General features: G+C 37.7%; 1 protein-coding gene across 1 annotated transcript in view; it reads right to left on the bottom strand.

Annotated features, from left to right (window-relative positions):
• The window catches only part of POLQ (DNA polymerase theta), a 131,187-nt gene that overhangs the window by 70,361 nt on the left and 39,186 nt on the right, over positions 1-21,640 (bottom strand). Inside the window, exons 13-15 of the mRNA XM_069070003.1 lie at positions 7,033-7,226; positions 5,899-6,023; positions 1,534-1,777 (exon numbers count right to left, since the gene is read on the bottom strand). Coding sequence (XP_068926104.1) covers positions 1,534-1,777; positions 5,899-6,023; positions 7,033-7,226 — 563 coding nt within the window. The remainder of the gene's footprint in view (positions 1-1,533; positions 1,778-5,898; positions 6,024-7,032; positions 7,227-21,640) is intronic.

A 21,640-nucleotide genomic window follows, 5' to 3' on the forward strand; every position in this document is an offset into this window, starting at 1 on the left:
TATATATATATATATATATATATATATATATATATATATATATATATGTTTACAGGTATACATAGAGGGCACAGGACCAAGTTAATAGGAAGGGATGATACTTACAAGGTGAAATTAAGAGGTGAGAGAGGAATGTAATGAGAGGAGATGGGGAGAGACAGAATGGGGTAAACTATCTCATATAGAAGAGGCAAGGGAAAATGGTTACTATGGAGGGGAAAAATAGGAAGGCAAAAGGGAATGGATCAACCTTATTCTCATTGAATTTGGCTCAGGGAAGGAATCACATACACACTAAATAGGGTATCTCACCCTACAGGAGAATAGGGGGGAAGGGGATGAGAGGGGGGGATGATGGAAGGGAGGGAAGGCTGGGGGGGGGGGAAGGAAGTTGGAAGCACTCACTTTTGAAAAGGGATGGGATCAAAGTAGAGAATAGAACAAGTGAGTGGTGGGATAGGAGGGAGGGAAATATAGTCAGTCTTTTACAATATATCTTCTATGTTAATGTTTTGCATTAGCTACACATGTACAACCTATACTGAACTGCTTATCTTCCCAGTAAGGGTGGGTGACAAGAGAGGAAGGGAATGAATCTGGAATTCAAAGTTTTAAAATCAAATGTTTAAATATAAATATATATATATATATATATATATATATATATACACATACTATTATTAATACTATTTTACATGGAACTGGGAAAGAAGATATACAGGCACTGGGGCATAGAGATCCACCATGCCCTTCTGGAAAAGTCGAAGAGGGTATGTGAGAAGATATGGGAGAGAGCAGATTGGAGGAGTAGATATCTTGTGGGATTGCTATTTTGGGGTGGAAAACGGGGAGAAAATTTGTAACTCAAAATCTGGCAGAAATTAATGATGTAAATCAGAAGGTAATAAAGCATTTGAAAAATGAAAAAAATTAATAACCAAGATGGACTATTCTCTATATTCTAGACATAATCTGTGCCTATCTCCATGTACTTGTTGACACAGTTCTCTATATATCTGTCATTTTCCCTCTTAACTGAATACCCATTTATACTCCAATGCTTAAAATGAAAAAAAAATGGCTTCTTAGCACCCCCTAACAAATGCCTAATGATCAATCTGAACCGTGTATGTTTACAAGGATGCAAGCCTGTGAAAATAAGTATATTTGCACATATACTGTTAGCAGTTCTCAAACTGAGAAATAAAAGCTGCCTTAATTTCATCTCTCTTCTGCCCAAGATCAATTCTTTGGCATTGCTCTTATGAAAGGAAAAGCCTATGATCTAGCTTATGAGCCTCTCTGTAATTATGCAATTTAAAAATTATATGTAAGCTTATATTTCTGCATGCCAAAAATTGCCAACATGGGCAGCTTGGCTTATTTTTCATGGTTTCCATATGCTATGAGACTCCTTTAACGTACTATAATGCTTATAAATGTATTTCCATTCATTGTTTAAAAATTAATTGAGAGCTCTTTTCATTGTATATCACTGCTTAGGGAATAGTCTGAGTTGAAGATTTTTCTTACCTTCTAAATGGTAAAGAATTTTTCAGAACAGCTTCCACCTCAGCAACACTTCCTTGGGCAAGATCAGCCACTGTTAAAAAGCCAGCAGTATAAAGAGCTCTGGCCCTCTGGGCATTTAGTAAAGACACCCGAACTAAGTCACACAGCTCCCTCTGGACACCAAATGTAAGACGTTTCTGAAACTGAGAAAGCAGCTGTTCCATGTTGTGCCAGCCAAGACGATTAGAAAACACGGTTATCATCCCTGGAATATTTATAACAACATAAATATAAATTAAAATCTTTTACAGACTTAATTGTATACTTCTATAGATAACGTTGTCCACAATCCAGCACAACATTCAGCTATTACATATATGGATAACCAACACTTTTATAACCAAATTTTACATAAGGAAACTGGCAAAGACAATAGTATAAGGAATTAGTACGGTCCAGTTCTCCCCCATGATTATTTTAACAAAGGCCAAGGAAGGGCACTAGACTGAAAAGTGAACAGAAAATCCATGGAAGAAGGAACAACAATGGGTCATTTGCCAAGCTCAGTTTGGCAGGAGATAGCTAAAGATCTATTGAGAGGATCTAGACAGGAATATAGAATCTTCCAGCCGGGAACATGGCAGGGAGGCCCAAGGGGCAAAATACCAGAGCAAAAAATAGGAACAAAAGCCAGCAAAGCAAGTTCTCCATAGTCATTTGAAAAAAAAAAAGTAGTAACTCACTAATAATTAGTCAACTGTCACTCATACCCATCAGATTAGCAAAGATGACTAAAAAAAGAAAAATGACAAAAGCTGGAAGGGCTGAAGGGAAAATAGACATATTAATGTACTATTTATTGACAGAGTTGTAAAATAGTACTACCATTCTGGAAAGTAATTTGGAACTATACTCAGAAAATTACTAAACTATAGCCTTGATCCAGTAATATCACCCCTGGGCCTATATCCCAAAAGATTTAAAAAAAAAAAAAGTAAAAAGACCCATATGTACAAAATTATTTATAGCAACTCTCTGTAATGCAAAAAAACCTGAAAACCAATTAGTGTTTATTACATGGAGAATGGCTAAACAAATTATGGTATTTAAATGTAATGGAATATGAATGTACCCTAAAAAATGATGTAAGGGATTGTCACAGAGAAACCTAGGAAGGCCTATATAAATCAAAGCAGAGCGAAGTAAGCAGAACCAGGAAAATAACATCATAAAAACAAGTAACCTTAAAAGACTTCGAAACTGATCAATGCAATGATAACCCAAAATTCCTGAGGACTGAAGATAAAGCATGACATTCATCTCCTAAGACAGAGGTAGGTAATGGACTCAAGATGCAAAATGAAACATACATTTTTGGACATGGCCAGTGTGTGAATTTATTTTGCTTGACTAACCACGTTTCTTAAAAGTGTTCTGGGGCAGCCAGGTAGCACAGTGGCTAGAGCACCAGCCCTGAAATCAGGAGGACTTAAGGTCAAATCTGGCCTCAGACCCTTGATACTTATGAGCTGTGTGACCCTGGGCAAGTGACCTAACCCTGATTACCCTGCCAAAAAAAAAGTGTTCTGCTTTTCTTCTTGTGGGGAGAAGGGGAAGGGGAGACAATTAAAAATAAATATTTGGTTTTTTAAAAATAAAATAAAAGTTAAAATAACAAATTAAGCATAGGGACAGGGAATGGACCTGTAATATAATTCATCTAGGAAATTCCCCAGTGAAGAATGCAGGTTGCCACCTTCTCTAGAAATTATAGTTTAGAGAGTTTCCTAGAGCACTCAGAGGTTAAGTGACTTGCCAAGGATCACAAATCCAACTGGGTTTGAGGGAAAGGGGAAACATGAATCCATATTTTCCTGGCCCCAAAATTCACTATACACTAAAGCACACTGTCTCTCACAATTAAGTTAACCTATAAAATCTAGAAGTCGACAATATTTTATGTTTATGTATTTGGTATTATCTTAACATAGAAATAATTTCAGTGAATACCTTACAACTGCAGCAGTGAATGAAGGATACATAAAACAATTATACTAAACTCAACATATATTTATTAAGGACCTATTATATATAAGAAAGTATCTCAGATGCTAGGCTTACAAAAATGGAAGAGAAAAAAAGTCTCTGCCCTGAAGGTACTTACAATATAAAAGCAATTAGATCCTCAGTCACTCCTCCCAACAGAGTCCCCAGGACTCTGTCTTGAGAACTTTTCTCTTCTCCCTCTATACTATTTCATTTTGTGATCACATCAGCTCCAATGAATTCAATTATCATCTCTACACAGATGATTCTCAAATTAATTTATCTAGCCCTAATCTCACTTTTAACTTCCAGATTCTTAATTTCCAACTGTCAATCTGACATCTAGAAATGAATGTCCTATAGATAATTTGAATCCCAAATGTCCAAAACTGAAGACATTTTCACTGGCTCCCTTGTGGACCTCCATATCTGGAGTTCTTTCCCTTCTCTCCTCCTCCTTCTGGCTTCCTTCAAGTCAAAGATGAAATCTCACCTTCTACAAGAAGCCTTTCCTGATCTCCCTCCACCCTTTAATGCCTTCTCCCTGTTGACTTATCTCCAATTTATTTTGTATATAAGTTACATGTACATAGTTGTTAGACTGTGAGCTCCCTGAGAATAGAGACTATATCTTTCTTTATAACCCCAGCACTCAGCACAGTGAGTGGCACAAAATAAGCATTTAATAATTGCGCATTGACAGACTAATTCTAAAGTGTAGCTCGGCAACTTCTGATATTTGTGGTGCATTCTATGTTTTTTTTTTAAAGCAATTGGGGTTAAGTAACTTGCTCAAGGTTACACAGCCAGTTATTTCTGGGTGTGGTGCTGAGTATCTGAGCCCAGATTTGATCCAGGTCATCCTGACACTGGAGCTGGTGCTCTTACTCGCTGAGCCACCTGGCCACCCCTAAGCAATTGGGGTTAAGTAACTTGCTCAAGGTTACACGGCCAGGTGTTTCTGGGTGGGTGCTAAGTGTCTGAGCCCGGGATTCGATCTCCAGGTCTTCTCAACACTGGAGCCGGTGCTTTCACTCGCTGTGCTACCTAGCTGCCCCTTGTGGTGCATTCTTGAAGAAGAAAATCTGGCATTATTCTAACATTGAAATAATTTCAGAAACTTCATTTTTATGTTTCCTCAGAAACACAGAATAATATTAGGATGGAAAAAAAGCTGTTGAGGTTAACTATTGCTCAAGGCAATAACTTTTTTTAAAGGATAACATTTTCTATCTCACATGGAATTAAACTCTCTGTGTTGCCTATTCAATGCCACTTTCAAGTTAGCACTCATTACTCAAATAAGTGCCCTCTCTATCCCTTGTAGAAACCTTGATCCTACAACAATCATTCTGCTCCTTTAGTACCTTCAGTATTTCCTTCTCCCTCAAGTTTCTTCTTTCCTTCTACAAAAACTTAACTCTACTACCCACTCTAGTTATCCATAATTCCATCTTTTCTTCCAGTCTTTCATTAAAAAAAGTCTACATATGTAAAAACACGAACCCTTCAACACACCACAATAGGGTTATTCTTTCTCTCCCCAGAACAGCAGCAAAAATAATCTAAAAATTTGAGTCCATGGGGAACAAAACAGAATGAGCTTCCTAATGGTATTTCCAGGACCCACGATTCTGTTGGTAATAAATACCCTTTTCCTTCTCATGCCTCAAGCAGTTCTATGTTAGAATCTCTCCAATGCACTTATCACATCACTGTGTACTCTCTATCAAAGTATATTGGTTCTCCATTAGATTATAAATTCTGTAAACTTCATATGAGAAGAAGAACAGGGGTCTGTATAGAGTAGCTGCTAAATGAACATCTGTTGAAGAGAACTAAAGCTGCCTGAGGGAAAAGCTCCTTCAACAGTTAAACTTTCTCTAAATAAAAGAACCAGTCAGCATAAAGAAGTTCTAGCTCTAGGGGAACTAATTACAGACCAACATTAGGGAATAGCAATTCAAATTTTAAAATAAAATCCTGTCAAACATACTACAGCACTTCATCTAAGAAATCATTCCTAATGACAAGTTGCATTTACATCAGGGATGCAGGCTTGGATAATTCAATATTAGTAAAACAATCAATATAATTGACCATATTAAAGACATCTAAAAGGACATGGTTATATCAACGGATGCAAAAGATATTCTTTATAAGAAAACAATACCCAAATGGAGCCATAAGTTGACCCAGAAATAATAGCTATTTGTATAGAACTTTATGTAGAAATATTTATATAAAATTGTTTACATAGATTTTATTTTTATTTATATATTTATTTTACTTATATAGAGATTTGAGATTTGCAAAACCCTTTCCATTTCTCTAACGCACCTGCATAAGTTGCAGCTGATTGTTGTAAAGACTGAATCTGTCCACGATTACAACCATATTTCTGAATAATAGTCTTCAATGGAACCTCACTGATTAAATCTAATAGTACAAGGCTAGTGAAAAATCTGTAAAGAGAAACACTACATGAAAATGTGGAAAAAACACTCATGTACTACTAAAGTTCAAATAATAATAGTTTATACTTATACATCAATATGTTTGCAAAGTGCTTTATTTTATCACAGACAATGGAATTATTTATTAGTTCATTTGCTCCTCACAACAACCTTTTGAATGAGGTAGTGTAGATATGATCCCTACTTTACAGGATATATAAGAAGACAGGCCTGAGAACCAAAGATCCCCAGATATATGATTCTTCAATATTAAAATCCAAGCTATTTACAAATGTAAATAATGAATTTAAGTTAATCTCTCAAATCTAGAACTAACACTGAACAGAGGAATGGGTAAAGAGAAAGACGACATGATCAGTCAATGTTTACAAAAGGCTTTAAACTGTCTAATCTCTAAAACCAAATCTATAAGAAAAAAGATTTCCAACTTCAAATTATTAATTATAGAATATGATAAAGAAATATATAATTTTCAAATTTTCAGACCAACACAAGGGTATCTGGACAGTTCTCAGAATTTGTTATATGTCTGTATTTGTACTTGGATTAAAAACTTTATGTCAAAACCAAGTAAGATTTTTATCATCTGTACAAAATAAGTAAAGAATAGCACAAATAACCCACAATAGCATATAGACTAAGCTCATAGTTAATAGTTAAATTTGGAATTAATTTTTGGAGTTACATTTTAACATGGAATACATGATGTTTGAGGAATATCAAACTAAAACTCAACCACATTTATCAAGCTCAGAAGTTATAATGCCCAGCTTCCTAAGATTAACCCTTTGTGTATAACTGCCCCCTTCTTGTAAAAAAAGCCACCCCCCCCTTCCAGATCTTGCTGAAATGCACAAGTCAAATTCAAGAGAAATTTATTTCTACCAACAAGGAAGTTCAGAAATCAAAAATTCAAAGTGAGATGTGCTGTGGAGAAAACAAAACACTGATTATCTATCCTTAGGATCGAGGGTTACGATAATAAGAATACCACTACCTTTTATGGATGGCCATTTGTCGGTGTTGTTTCTCAGTTTTGGCTACAATCCTTCCTTTCACAGAACGGGCCAAGAAACCTTCTTCAATTCCCACTAATTCTGCCACCCTCTTCAGAGAGATGGGCAATTTCTCCCATAGACAGAAAAAGCGATACCAATCAATAGCTGTCCAATCCTCATACAAAGGAGTAACCTATTGGGGAGGGAGATGGGGTGGAAATGACAATTATACAGAAAGTAAAAAAACTATGTCATTAACAAAGGAACAGAACCACATTAGTCAACTTCATGTTAAAATAACTTTAACAAAACTACATTTCTAAACATTTATATCTCACCTATCCAGAACATGAAGAAAAACCAAAATGGAAAAAAAAAGAAAAAGAAAAAATGCTTCTAAGCAGCCAAAATTCATGCCACTAAGTTCAAAAACAAATACCTTGCTCAAAAGCATCTCTCAAGCTCTTCCTCAGAACCACTGTGCATTATCTGAAGAAGCTGAGTATGAAAGAAATACCACTATATTTGGAGTCAGGGAACTTACATTCAGTTCACAGTTTTACCTGTGTGGCTGTAGGAAAATCCCTTCAACTCTCTGGGTTCTAGTGACTTTATCTGCACAATGGAGGGCAGAGGGAGCAGAATACGTGTTCCTGAAGGTCCCTTCCAATTTTAAATCAATGATGCAATAAATAATAGCCCTGGGACATCTCAAACTTAACAGGTCCAAAACAACTCTCGTTATCTGTCCCTCCCAAACCCAAGCCTCTTCCAGCCATCCTTAGTTTTGCTAAAGACACCACCATTGCTAGGTCATATGAGCAACAAAATGGTGGACTATACATATTTTCTGATACCCACAACCTCTCAAACCTCCCCAAACAGAAGCTAGGTGCCAAATATAAAGCAATTTTAGCAGTTTCCAAGGTCTAGGACACAAAGAATCCAAAAGAAGGTAGAAAAACAAAAAAATTAAAACAAAAACAAAAACCAACCACACCCCCAGAACTGACACTCATTGACTGTTAGCTCACTCAGCACCCCTTCCCCACCTCCCATGCCAGCAGTGAGGCTACACTTGCAAACAAGAAACTGACTTAGATCAAACTCACCCCTATACCATGGTTCCCCCTTCCTCTTTCTAGTGCCATGGACAACCTGGCTCCAGGTCATGGAAGCATCTTCAGGTCTCTCCAGCCAGCTTGTCCATAACCCTTCAGAAGCAAAAGCCTGCTGGGAGTTGCAATCTGGAGGTACCAGTGCTGCAAAGCTCTGAACTACTGGTATCTCTGAATACCAATAGCAGGAAAAAGCAGGCTCTAAATTGCTGGTGCCAGAAGGTTCTGAATTGCCAGTTCAAGGTCAAAAAACTAAGTAACAGAGGGAGTTGGACAGGTCACTAGGACATGACATTATGCATGAATGTGAGAAGCTGTGCAGCACTCCAACAAGCCTGATGGAAAAGCATGGCATCCAAGTAAGGCCAGTTTTGACTACCTAAAAGTCAGCTGGGACAGAAACCCGGGCTAGTGAACCACAAATTATAAAGTCTGGGGAAAAGGCTGAGTCACTCTGAAATCTAACCTCCAAAGAAATCACAATCAGAGAGGAGGGAGTCAGAAATGAGTAATAAGGAAAATAAGAGAGGAAGGGGCAAGGAGAGGAAGTAGCAAAGATTCCAGAAAGCCATGAGCTCAAAATCCTCGAACATAAACAGATAAATCAACAGGAAAAACAGCAACAACAGAAGAACTACAGACTGGGTACAGTCAGGTCAACAAAACTGTAACTGCTACAACGCGTAACATAACTTCCACTCTCTGCAAAATGCCTGTATTGATAAAGTGTGTAAGTAAGTATGTTCTGTTTAGGAGTCTGCATGAGCCAGTCTTCATCTGTGTATGTAAATGAACTGCTATTGCTTCCTAGCAAATGTATGAATATATAGGCAAGAAAGGCAGGCTACAAGCATTTGCTAAGTACTTACTATGTGCCAAGCACTATGATAAGAGTTGGAAATACAAATATAAGCAAGAAAAGTCAGTGCCTGACCCTAATGAGTTTACATCCCAACGGGGGAAAACTAGGCATAAAAGGGAGTTTAAAAATCAGATGCTTTTTCTCTTCAACACTAGAATCTTTGTGAAGTTACCTCAACTGCTACTTCTATCTAGGTCAGTAATTCACATGGAGAAATTTAGAAACTCTTCTGAGCAAAGATTCCATTGTCCTCCCTGGAGAAACAAGACTCAAGGCTATTTCTTTAGACAATGAGAAAAAAAATAGAAAGGCAAGACTAAAACAGAGGATACTTCGTCAAAAAAGAAAAAAAAAGAACCAAAGTATAAAAATGTTCCTAATGACACCACTGAATCACACTATTAAACTGTAATTAGATGACTTTAGGCCCTGAAGAGATCTCTTCATAACATAAGCACTTGGAACACCAGAGGAATAGACACGACCTACTGGTTTCAACTTTCTCTCCTAATTGAAGAGCTTTTCAAGTGGAATATGTGCTATGAAAGTTGTAGAAAGTAGCACAATAATCAGAACCAGATGAGAAGGCAGGTGTCACCTCTGGCACAGAAAAGTTTCTAAACTTTATGAAGAAGTTTCTAACAAATGCTTCTTTCACACTGATCAATACGCAGAAGTCACAGTAGTGGGTCAGCTAGCAAACAAAGCTAACAAAGTCTCCATCTTCAGACTTAACTATGGCTATAGTATTCCACCAAAATGCCTTACAAAGTAAATGCTTACACACTTTACTGTCAGACATTCAGGTTGCACATTCATGTTAGGGTCTTATATCAATGAAAGAACTCAACTCTAGGTAACTGAGCTAAAGCGCATTTCACATGGGCAAAATGTAATGCTTTGCCTATGCACCATACAAGAGAATTTATCACTGGCAAAACTAGGCAAGCAGAAAGAGTCAGAAACTCCAGATGAAAAAAAAAAAAAACCAACACGTGACATTGTTTATAAAAGTGCAAAAAATACTACAGATTTTACATGACAAAGTTAAGGACAAAGCTTTTGAATTGGAGTTCAGTTGGGTTCAAAGAGTAACCAAAGAGAAATATGCCAAGGAGTCTTTAAAAGAGGATGATGGGGGCGGCTAGGTGGCACAGTGAGTAAAGCGCCGGCCCCAGAGTCGGGAGAACCTGAGTTCGGTTCCGGCCTCAGACACCTAACACCCACACAACACAAAAAAAAAAACTAGCTGTGTAACCTTGGGCAAATTAATTAACCCCAATTTCCCCCCAAAAAGGAAAAAAAAAAAAAAAAAAAAGGATGATGAATCTGATGATAATATGTAACAACTAGTGCATGATATTTTTAATGTTTTATATGAAAAATGTAGGTAGTGTTCCTATATTAGCCCAGTGACAACCAATTTATTTAAAAATATCTGATATTCCACTAAAAAAGGCAATTAGTTCACTCTTTCATTCCCCATAGCTACAGATCCAAACCCTCTTTTATTCTCAAGCTTTCCATATAACCCTTTTCCCTTCTTCCCCTCACCTTCCTCAACTGAGGTCACTGCCTCATATTTTACTAAGAAAATAGAGAACATTTACCAAAATTTTCCTCTTCTCTCATACTTTACATCTGAATACCCCTTAATATCATCCCCAATTTCCTTCTCCTTTACTCCAGTTATCAGATAAAGAAGTGGCTCTTGTTCATGTCCCTCGTGTTCTTGATTCCATTTTGTCCCATACTGTCCAGAAGTTCACCCCCAAAATTATCTTTAATATCCTCTTTTCTTCTGATTCCTTCTCTTCTACTTACAAACATAACCAGTTCTCCCCCATCCTTTAAAAAAAAATCTTGGGCAGCTAGGTGGTATAGTGAATACAGCACCAGCCCCAGAGTCAGGAGGACCTGATTTCAACCTCAGACGCTTGACACACTTACTAGCCATGTGACTTTGGGCAAGTCACTTAACCCCAATTGCCCTCCAAAAAAAAAAAAACTTCATTTAACCATACACTTAACTCTTAAGTTACTGTCCTACATCTGTCCACTCACACCTAAACTCTTAGGGAAAAAAAATACCTACACTCATTAGTTCCCTTTCTCCTCTCACTTAAACCCTTGCAATGCATGCAAAGAAATACTAGCTCTGGATAGCCAGCTCTAGGCTCTTTCCTGAGCTCTAGCTCTATAGCAACAAATGCTAAGCATTTCTACTAGATATCCCAGACATCTCAACCTCAACAGATCTAGAACAAAACACATTTTCTTCTCTCCCCCACTAACCACTCCTCCAAAAATCTGCTACTGACAGCACCACAATCTTTCCAGTCATCAGGGTTCCAAACCTAGTAGTTATCTTTAACTCTTCCCTATCACTCCAAATTATTCCATTAACAGCTAAATTTTGTTTATTCTATCACATCTCTTGCTTCCATACCCTCCTCCCTACTCACATGGTTAGTATTCTATTTCAGGTCCTCTTATTTCTCACTTGGACTGCTTCAATTGCATAAACTGATTTCCCTGTATCCAGTTTCTCTCCTTTCCCAGTTCATCTTCCACACAACTACCAAAGTGATATGCCTAAGGCATGGACTTAAGCATTTCACTCTCCTGCTCAGAAAGATCTCGTGTCCCCCTATGTGTCTCTGGTATCAAATACAAGCTCCTCATTGACATTTAAAGTCCTTCACAATCTGTCCCTGGACTACCTTTCCAGGCTGTTACACATTACACTTTCCCCCCTTCACTGCCAATATATTCCAGACAAATTGACTTACTGATTCAGCCACAAATCCATCTCTTGCCCCTCTCTTTGCACAGGCTGCTGCATGCGCTCACTCTTCTCAGAATCTTTGACTTCTTTCAAAGCTCAACTCAGGTTCTACCTCCTAGGTGAAGCCTTTCCTAATCCCAGTTGTAATCCTTTCTCCTACATTAAAATTATTTTCATTTATTTATATATGTGCATGTTGTTTCACCCTAATAGAATGTAAGCTCCTTGAGGACAGCTACTGTTTCCTTTCTATCTTACATGTCCAAGTCCTAGAATTGTCCTGGCCACAAAGTAGGCATTTAATAAATGCTTGCTGAATGAATTAATTTTTTTTTTGTTTAAGAAGGCAGGAAATGTATAAGCTTTTGGAAATTTCCACTTAAAGTTAAAATAAAAAGTTTTGTTATGCTTTAACTTATTCTCCCAAAATGGCAGTTCAGAAAGATTAATTCTAAGAGTTCCAGATAACTAAAGTCTCACTTGTAGTTATTAAATATGAAAAATGTAACTATCAAATATCAATAATAATTGATATAATTTGATCAATGAATAACTGAATACAGCTACCTGTATTCATGTCTCTGTCTTTTAAGTACAGAGTTTGTAATGTTCTCATTTGTAATAGAGAGTACAGTGTGAAAGGAAAACACAACTTAACCACAAAGACAGTGTTACTGTTGAGACTATGGCACTCAAGAGCCTGAATGTAGATAGGCAAAATGGGAAAAATCAGCACTGACAGACATTTAGAGAAATGGAATATTAACTATTGGAGAAAGGGAATTTGAAGACTGAGGGGAAAAAACATAATTCAAAGCCTGATTCATAAGAAATAAGCTCTAATACTTTCTGTATTATTTAACTATAAATTCCAGAAGACATTTGAACAAGTAATTGCTAAGAGTACTTATGGACTTAAAATAAAATTAAGCTGACCTGTTTTGGAATAAGTGCCCTGGTACAAACTCACATGAGAACCTACATGACACCTTATAACTGCTCCGTCCTCTCAAATAACCAACATTGGTCTGTGAGAAATAGATAGAAAAAGAGTCTAAGGAAAGAGTAATATGATGTTGTTTATCCGGTTTTATAAGCAGACCAAAGACATCACAGGGTGATGTGAATGAATTGGGTTTATGTAAGGAAGACTTGAACAGTCATTGGCCTCACTCTCTTCCAGAACCATTCAAGTCCAGTGGCAAGACAAAAGTCATGATGACTGGTGATGGCTATGGCTACAATGGATGACCTTGGTGTCTTCAGTATTTGACCAAGCTCTAAGAGCCCTACAGCACCTGCTTCAGCCGCCTTCGTGGCTGTTGGAACAAATTGTTCTCATCCACCTATTCTGCCAGGGTAAATCGTCACACGCTTGGGGTAGATACCCTTAAGGCTTGTTGGTTACCCTCGATTTGGTTTAGCCCATCTCCCGAGACAGTTTACAAGGTGTGACCACTGTGCATGCTACAGCTTCTTGGAACCACAAGTGAGAGCCAAGTGCCAGGTAGACACCAAAGGTGGATGGGCAGTCCTGAAAAGGGCTCAGCAAGGCCTCACACCAGAGGTGCTATGCTTCCTGAACACCTCATACACCCAACATATAATAAAAAACTACTGGAGAACTACAAAGATATAGCAGGTTAGGAATCATCATTAGACATCAAGGCAAGTGAAAAGTTTTATTATGTATACAATTTCATGTTCAAAATTAGAATTTTGTTATGTCTGATATTTCAACCTCATCTAGATTTCAAGTTTGTCTTAGGTCTTGGGAGCTATCAAAAAAATGGCTTTTCTGTCAGCTCTGACCCAAGTCAACCCCTGGAATATTTCCATATATACAATTATTATTAGATTTTAATCATAGTGTATTTGTCTGAATTATATTTTTAATAGTTCTTGCTTAAAGCTTTCTGAGTTTACTTCCAATTAATTTTAATAATTATCTTTTTTCAGTCGAAGTAAAACAAAGTTTATTAAAGATTCTCCATAATAGGTAAACTCTTAAGGAGCCTAAGTATTTATGATGCTTGTAATTGGACAAGTGGGCAGGAAAAATCTGACACAGACTGAGTCTGAGCTAGACTGAATCTCAGAACCTTCATGGAGGCAAGATGGATCGTTTTCCCCCCAAATTTATTTATTTATTTTTAGTTTTCAACATTCATTTCCACAAGATTTTGAGTTACAAATTTTTCTCCCCATCCCCCCACCCCAAAATAGCAAGCCCACTGAGTACCCTTTCCCCAATCCATTCTCTCTTATATACTCCCCCATCCCTGCTCTGACTTTCTAGTAAGGCAAAATGGATTTCTATACCCCAGTGCCTGTATATCTTATTTCCTAGTTGCATGTAAAAAAAAAAAAATTTTTTTTTATACGCAGTTTTAAAACTAAGTTCCAGATTTTTTCCCTTCTTCTCTCCTTACCCGCCCCCACTGGGAAGATAAGCAATTCAATATAGGTTGTACATGTGTAGTTACCCAAATCATTTCCATAGTAGTTATATTGTAAAAGACTAACTATATTTCCCTCCATCCTATCCTGCCCCCCCACTTAATCTATTTTCGCCTTTGACTCTGTCCCTTTTCAAAAGTGTTTGCTTCTAACTACCCTATCCCCCAATCTGCCCTCCCTTCTATCATCCCCCCTCTTATCTCCTTCCCCCCTATTTTCCTGTATGGTAAGATACCAAATTGAGTGTGTATGTTATTCACTCCTTAAACCAAATTCAATGAGAGTAAGGTTGTCCCATTCCCTTTTACCTTCCTGCTCCTCTCCTCCACTGTAACAGTTTTCTCTTGCCTCTTTTATATGAGATAATTTACCCTAATCTATTTCTCCCTTTCTCTTTCTCCCAATATATTCCTCTCTCAACTCTTTTGATTTTTTATATATCGTCCCTTCGTATTCAACTTGTCCTGTGCCCTTTATGTATACATGTACATACATATGGACACACTCACAAATATATTTATATACACCTATACCTTCCTATACATACATATATATATATATATATACACACACATATATATTCCCTTCAACAATTATTTTTTCCATTTAGGAAAGTAAATAGTTCAACTTTAATAAGTTCCTTATGGGGGTGGCTAGGTGGCACAGTGAGTAGAGTGCCCACCCTGGAGTCAGGAGGACCTGAGTTCAGATCCGGCCTCAGACACTTAACACACACACGCACGCACACACACACACACACACACACACACACACACACACACAAATCTAGCCTTGTCACCTTGGGCAAGTTACTTTAACCCCAATTGCCCTCCAAAAAGCGCAAAAAAAAAAAAAGTTCTTATGATTTCTTTTCCCTGTTTACCTTCGTATGCTTCTCTTGCTTCTTGTATTTGAAAATCAAATTTTCTGTTTAGCTCTGGTTTTTTCATCACGAATGCTTGAAAATCCTCTGTTTCACTGAATAACCATATTTCTCCCCGTAGCGTTATACTCAGTTTTGCTGGGTAGGTGATTCTTGGTTTTAATCCTAGCTCCTTTGACCTCCAGACTATCATATTCCAAGCCCTTTGATCCCTTAGTGTAGAAGATGCTAGGTTTTGTGTTATCCTGATTGTGTTTCAATACTCAAATTGTTTCTTCCTGACTGCTTGCAGTATTTTCTCCTTGACCTGGAAACTCTGGAATTTGGCTAAAATATTCCTAGAAGTTTTCATTTTGGGATCTTTTTCAAGAGGTGATTGGTGAATTCTTTCAATTTCTATTTTGCCCTCTGGTTCTAGAATATCCGGGAAATTTTGCTTGATAATTTCTTGAAAGATGGTATCTAGGCTCCTTTTTTGATCATGGCTTTCAGGTAGTCCAATAATTTTTAAATTATCTCTCCTGGATCCATTTTCCAGGTCAGTGGTTTTTCCAATGAGATATTGCACATTACCTTCTATTTTTTTTCATTTTTTTGGATCTGTTTTATAGTATCTTGGTTTCTCATAAAGTCATTAGCTTCCATTTGCTCCAATCTATTTTTGAAAGAATTATTCTCTTCAGTGAATTTTTGAAATTCCTTTTTCCATCTGGGCAATTTGACTTTTTAAGGTATTCTTCTCCTCATTGGTTTTTGGGCCTCTTTTGTCATTTGAGTTAGTCTGTTTTTTAAGGTGTTGTTTTCTTCAGTCAGGCTGTTGACTCACTTTTCTTGATTTTCCTGCATCATTCTCATTTCTCTTCCCAATTTTTCCTCCACTTCTCTTACTTGGTTTTCAAAATCCTTCTTAAGCTCCTCCATGGCCTGTAACCAGTTTGTATTTTTCTTGGGAGCTTTTGATGCAGGAGTTCTGACTTTGTTGTCTTCCTCCCGTTCCATGCTTTGATCCTTTTTGTCCCCAAAAAAGGAATCCATGGTAGGATTGCATTTCCTCTGCTTGCTCATGTTGCCAATTACCTGACTTTTGAACACTTTGCCACAGCAGAACTCTGCTTTCAGAATGGAGAGAGCTTTGTCCCAAATTGCTGGGGTTTTTACAGCTGCCAGAGCAATTAGGAGGATGCCCTTTCTGCAGCCCCCACAGGCTCTGGCACCTGGCCACACACCCCAGGACCTCCACCCAAGACCGCGATCCAGATCCAAGCAGGTTAAAGCAAGAGCTATTAGGTCACTTGGTCCCCCTACAATCTGCAGGCCGGTGTTCCTGAGGCAGCCATGCAGCACAGACACCATGCCTCCACTGCTTCTTGCCCTGGGGGCAGGGGCTGGACCAACACTTCCATCTAACAGAGTTCCTCACTGACCTTTTACTTTGTCTTTGGCATTTATGGGTTGAGAAGTCTGGAAACCGCCACAGCTGCTGATTCTTCATTCTCCTGAAGTCTGCTCCCACGGCTGCTGGTCGGGCCATCCTGGGGCCAAAACTGCACAGCTCATGACGGGCTGGGCTAGGCTCCCAGCTCAATGCAATAGCCCCTTCCTGCTGGCCTGCCAGACTGCCTTCAACAGGAGATTTGTTTCTTCCTGTCACTTTGTGGGTTCTGTAGCTCTAAAATTTGTTTAGAGTCATTTATTTTATATGTATTGGAGGAGGTCAAAGCCAGAGCCGCGAGGAAGTCCTGTTTCTAATCCACCATCTTGGCTCTGCCCCTAATTTTAATAATTAGACAATAATACAAAGGAAACACACTCAAAGTAGTTCCCAGGACTATTTAAAATAGTCAAATTTCAGTTACTTCCAGAAAAAGAAGCAATCATGCTTGTATTATTCTCTCTGATTTTCTCTCACTCAGCATATAGCATGAAATATAACTATAACTATGAAGAAATGAGGCTTGAAGTTCTCCCTCAAAAATATATACTCAAGTTGTTGGAAAAGTAATTACCTCTATTGCTCACAAGTCTTAAAAATAGAATGAGGAAGAGAAAAAAGGAAATCAAAAAGGTATCTAGTTCTTGCAGAACTGAGTCTTCAAAGTGTGGTGCTATTGTTTTTTGTGTTGTGAATTCCTAGAAACTTAAACATGTTTATACTCTGGTGTAGGTACAAAAACATTTCAAATCCAAATATAAATAATTTTAATTTACTGGGGGATGAAGGAAAGAACTGCATGAGATATAGTAATGACAAGAATAACTCCAATTATGAGAGATACTCAAGAAATGATTGTGATATAATACCATGCATGTAAATTTATAAACATGTGGCATTCCATTTCAATGAGCTTGCAGCTAAACTTAGTTGGAAAAAAAATCACCACTAGAGTATTCAAAGAAGGCACCCTGTATTATACAATTTATAAGAAACAACCATTCACCACGTACTGTATAAGAATAAGATGTTATATGTATAAAAATAAATCTGGTAGATTTCTAAACACTGGCATTTTGAAGAATAAATATACCTCCAAGTATTTATAACTTCTGCAATTAGAATAGTATTTGACTACAATGCTTATGTAAAGCATTTGTGTTCAAGATCTGCTATTGTAGTTTTTGATAACCTGTAATATGCATCTGTGTGGATGGTATTACCCACACTGATGATTTTCTCTAATAGATGAGAAGTAAATAGTGACTAATATAGGAGTCATTCTTAAATCAGTGGTATTTGCAAAACTGCACTATTAAATTATTAGAACAAAGATGTAAATTAATACCAAATGAGAAGAATAAAAGACATGGTATACAATTCATGCAACCCTAACCTGACCCACTTAATAAAATTACTGATGATGAAAAATGAGAAATGATTAAAAGAAACAAAACCAATGTAACCAATGACCATTTCCTAACGACTGATCTAAATCAATCATTACCACAAGAGAATCAAAGAGAAAGGAGAAATCACAGTTTAGACAACAAACTTATCTGTAAAATCTTACAGAGGACAATGGTAGAAAACTGAATGGTGCTATCTTATAAAACAGCATGAAATGGTAGATATAAAAACAAGTTTAAAGCAGCTTAGCAAGAGATACAGATTCAGTCTTGACAAGCCCTAACCCTGAGGGAAGAAAATTCAATCCTTGATCTCCTTCATTAAAGTTGAGAGTGATCCAGCTGGTGAAGGAGAAAACCACCTAGAGGCGTCCAGATGGAGATGGCTTCCACTTGCCCGGGTGCCTTGAGGCTGCTCAGTCTCATGATCAAGCTCAGCAGGATGGGCTGAAAACTTTTAACCCACCACCTCATTAGATGCCCATGGTTGATTTTCACTTGTCAGGGGACACCCTTTCAGAAGAGCTTTATGGTGTTTCAGAGTCTCCCTTGGTATCTTTGGTTACCAGGAGAAAACAGTGACCATCAATTTACTAGTCCAATTAATACAGTGATTATTAATTACACAAAACTCCCTCTCTAGGGCTTTTCATTCATCTCAATCTAAAAGAGATCACCTTGTTCAGTGGCCCTTTGTTTATTACTAGCAAGTAAAGGCCAAAAGCAGGGAGATAGATACCAGCCAAAAGTGTCTGTCACCATCATGACAGCTTATGGATGATCAGGCCCTCCAAATGTCCCTGTGAGAAGAAGGCAGCAAAGCGAAATATCAAATACAGTCTCTTAAATGAGCTTCATTATCACTCAAACTTGTTCAGTCTCACTATTCATACAGGAAAGCCCAAGTCAGTGAGGAATGCCTATTGTCCAATTATTCAGACCATGACATACATCTGTACGAGATACATCTCATAAAACTTGTTCCTCGGTATGGTATTTACTCAAGCACTGAAGTTGGAAAATGTACTGGGCCCAAATTTGAAAAGGAAAATGAGATGATAATAAAAATGTTCATGTGCTGTTTTAATGTTTGCAAGTTGCTTTACATATATTATCTCATTTTACCCTCAGAACAACTCTATATGGTTGATACTACTATTGACACTTTACTGATGAGGAAAGGGAAGCTGGCAATGGTTAAGTGACTTCCCCAGGATCACGGAGCTAATTAAGTACATGATGCAAGATTTGATTTCAGATCTTTCTTACTCCAATTTCATCACTCTTTATCTACTATGTAACTTAGCCAGTTTTTCATTATCTATCTACTGGTTCCTTTCCTGATAACTAAAAACACATCCCAGTCCATTTTCTTGTCTCCTCCTTAAGGAACCCTCACTTCATTACTATCCCCTAGAGAGAGTTAATATTTCTCCTCCCTTTCATCAGCCTTTTCTATTAACTTGGTAGTGAAAGGAAGGGGAAATATATCTATGAGACATTTCAAACTGGATATATCTAAAACTCATCATGTCCACAAGAAAATACATTGTTTCTCCTCCTACACCTACTCCTTCACAAAACTCACCTATTTCCCTTCAGGACACCACCATCCTTCCGGTCATGCAGGTTAACAACTTCTATGGCATCCTGAACTTTGCACTCTCACTCACCCTAAATCGGGTGTCAGATCCCATTGTTTCTACTTCTGTAACATCTCTTACATCATCCCTTACCTCTACTCAGGTCTTCATCACCTCACCAGGCCTATTCCAATAGCCTCCTAATTTGTTTCTCTCCCTAAATCTCTCCTCTCTTAAATCCATCCACCACATAGCCGATGAGTGACATTTTTCTGAAGCCTATGTCCGAGTATGTTACTTTCATACTTAAAAACCAACAATGGTTCCTTATAACCTTTAGAATCAAATATAAAGTCTTCTCTTTTTAAAGCCCTTCACAATCTACCTTTCCAATATTACATATACTCCCCCTTCCACATTCTGCAATTTAGGCCAAAAGGCTTATTATTATTCCTCATACCTGATACTTCATCTTCTATTTCCATTCTTTTGTACTGGCTATCCCCTATGCCTGGAAGCTTTCCTTCCTTCCTCACCTTCACCTCACAGAATCCCTTTATTTACTTCCTTCAAGACTTGGTTTAAGCTCCATCTTATTTACAAAGCTTTTCCCAATCCCTCCAGCAGCTAGTGCCTTCCCCACCATATTGTCTTGTATTCTTTTGGTATGTATTCTGTATATACTCATACATACAGATAGATAGATAGAAACACACATATATATACACATACATACATATATACATGTACATATAAATACACATCTCCCCTGATAGTACATAAAGTCCCTGAAGGCAGTGACTTTCATTTTTTTCTTTGCAACCCCAGTGACTAACATAATGTCTGGGACACAGTTAATAAAGTTATGATGTGGGTAGCTAGGTGGTGCAGTGAATACAGCACCAGCCCTGGAGTCAGGAGGACCTGAGTTCAAATCTGGACTCAGACACTTAATGCAAAAACTAGTCATGTGACCTTGGCCAAGTCACCTTAACCCCAACTGCCCTACCTTTCCCCCCTCCAAAAAAGCCAAAAAAATAAATAAATAACCCCAATCTTCTCCCTGAAACAATTTTTAACACCAATGTTCTTACCAATGATTTTTATTGTATGGCTTCAAATCACAGAGTACTACATTTGCCAAAAAAAAATGCAAGTCACCTCAACAACAATGGAAACACGTAAAACAGATACTAGTAGCATATCACCAAAAACTTGTATAGCGAAAAAAAAAGTATATAGGATATCATTTACGGGCCTAATAAGAAAAGAAGGATAGTGGCAGCTAGATGGTGCAGTGAACAGAGCACTGGCCCTGGGGTCAGGAGGACCTGAGTTCAAATCTGGACTCAGACACTTGACATTTACTAGCTGTGTCACCTTGGGCAAGTCACTTAACCCCAACTGCCTTGCCTTCTCCCCTCCAAAAAAAAGAAAAGAAAAAAAAGGATGAATTATGTAAAGAAGGAGCAAGGGAGAACTAACAGCCAGCATGCTCCACTGGTATCCACTCATCGTCAAAATAGAGGAGAGAAAGGCCTCCAGCACTTTGGGGACAACAAGAGCACTGGGAAAAAAAATAATGGGTTGGGATCTCTAATGAAGATCTTCTCCAATGGAGGAAGTAACCACACTGATGGGACCACACATCAATCTTTGTAACAAACTCTAATTATGATTTGAGAAACAATCAATCTGTCCATAGCTCATAACTTTTTAATGACTTTTATCAAAACTGGAGAGATACTGCTCTGACTGTTAGTTAAAACAGCCCAACAGGATACTGTCTATTCAGGTATCATTCATGCAATAATTGCTGAAGAATAGAAAAAAAAAGGTCTTATCTAGTCTTCAGAGACAGACATCTCCATTCTTATTTTAGAAAAAATAAAGGGATTCAGAAGTTACTACCAAAGGACTTGATTAAAATTATCATTGAACTTAGAAATCCCACTCCTATCAGGGAAAAAGCAGAAATCTAATGGCAATCTAATTGGCAACAAATCAATAAAAACAAACCCCTATCTGATGCCAAAACTGGTATCTCAGAAAAAAAGATGTGAAAAGTCCCA

The sequence above is a fragment of the Petaurus breviceps genome, unplaced genomic scaffold (assembly GCF_028583685.1).
Source record: "Petaurus breviceps papuanus isolate PSGF00001 unplaced genomic scaffold, PetGlider_PUasm1.0 90792, whole genome shotgun sequence".
NCBI lineage: Eukaryota > Metazoa > Chordata > Mammalia > Diprotodontia > Petauridae > Petaurus > Petaurus breviceps.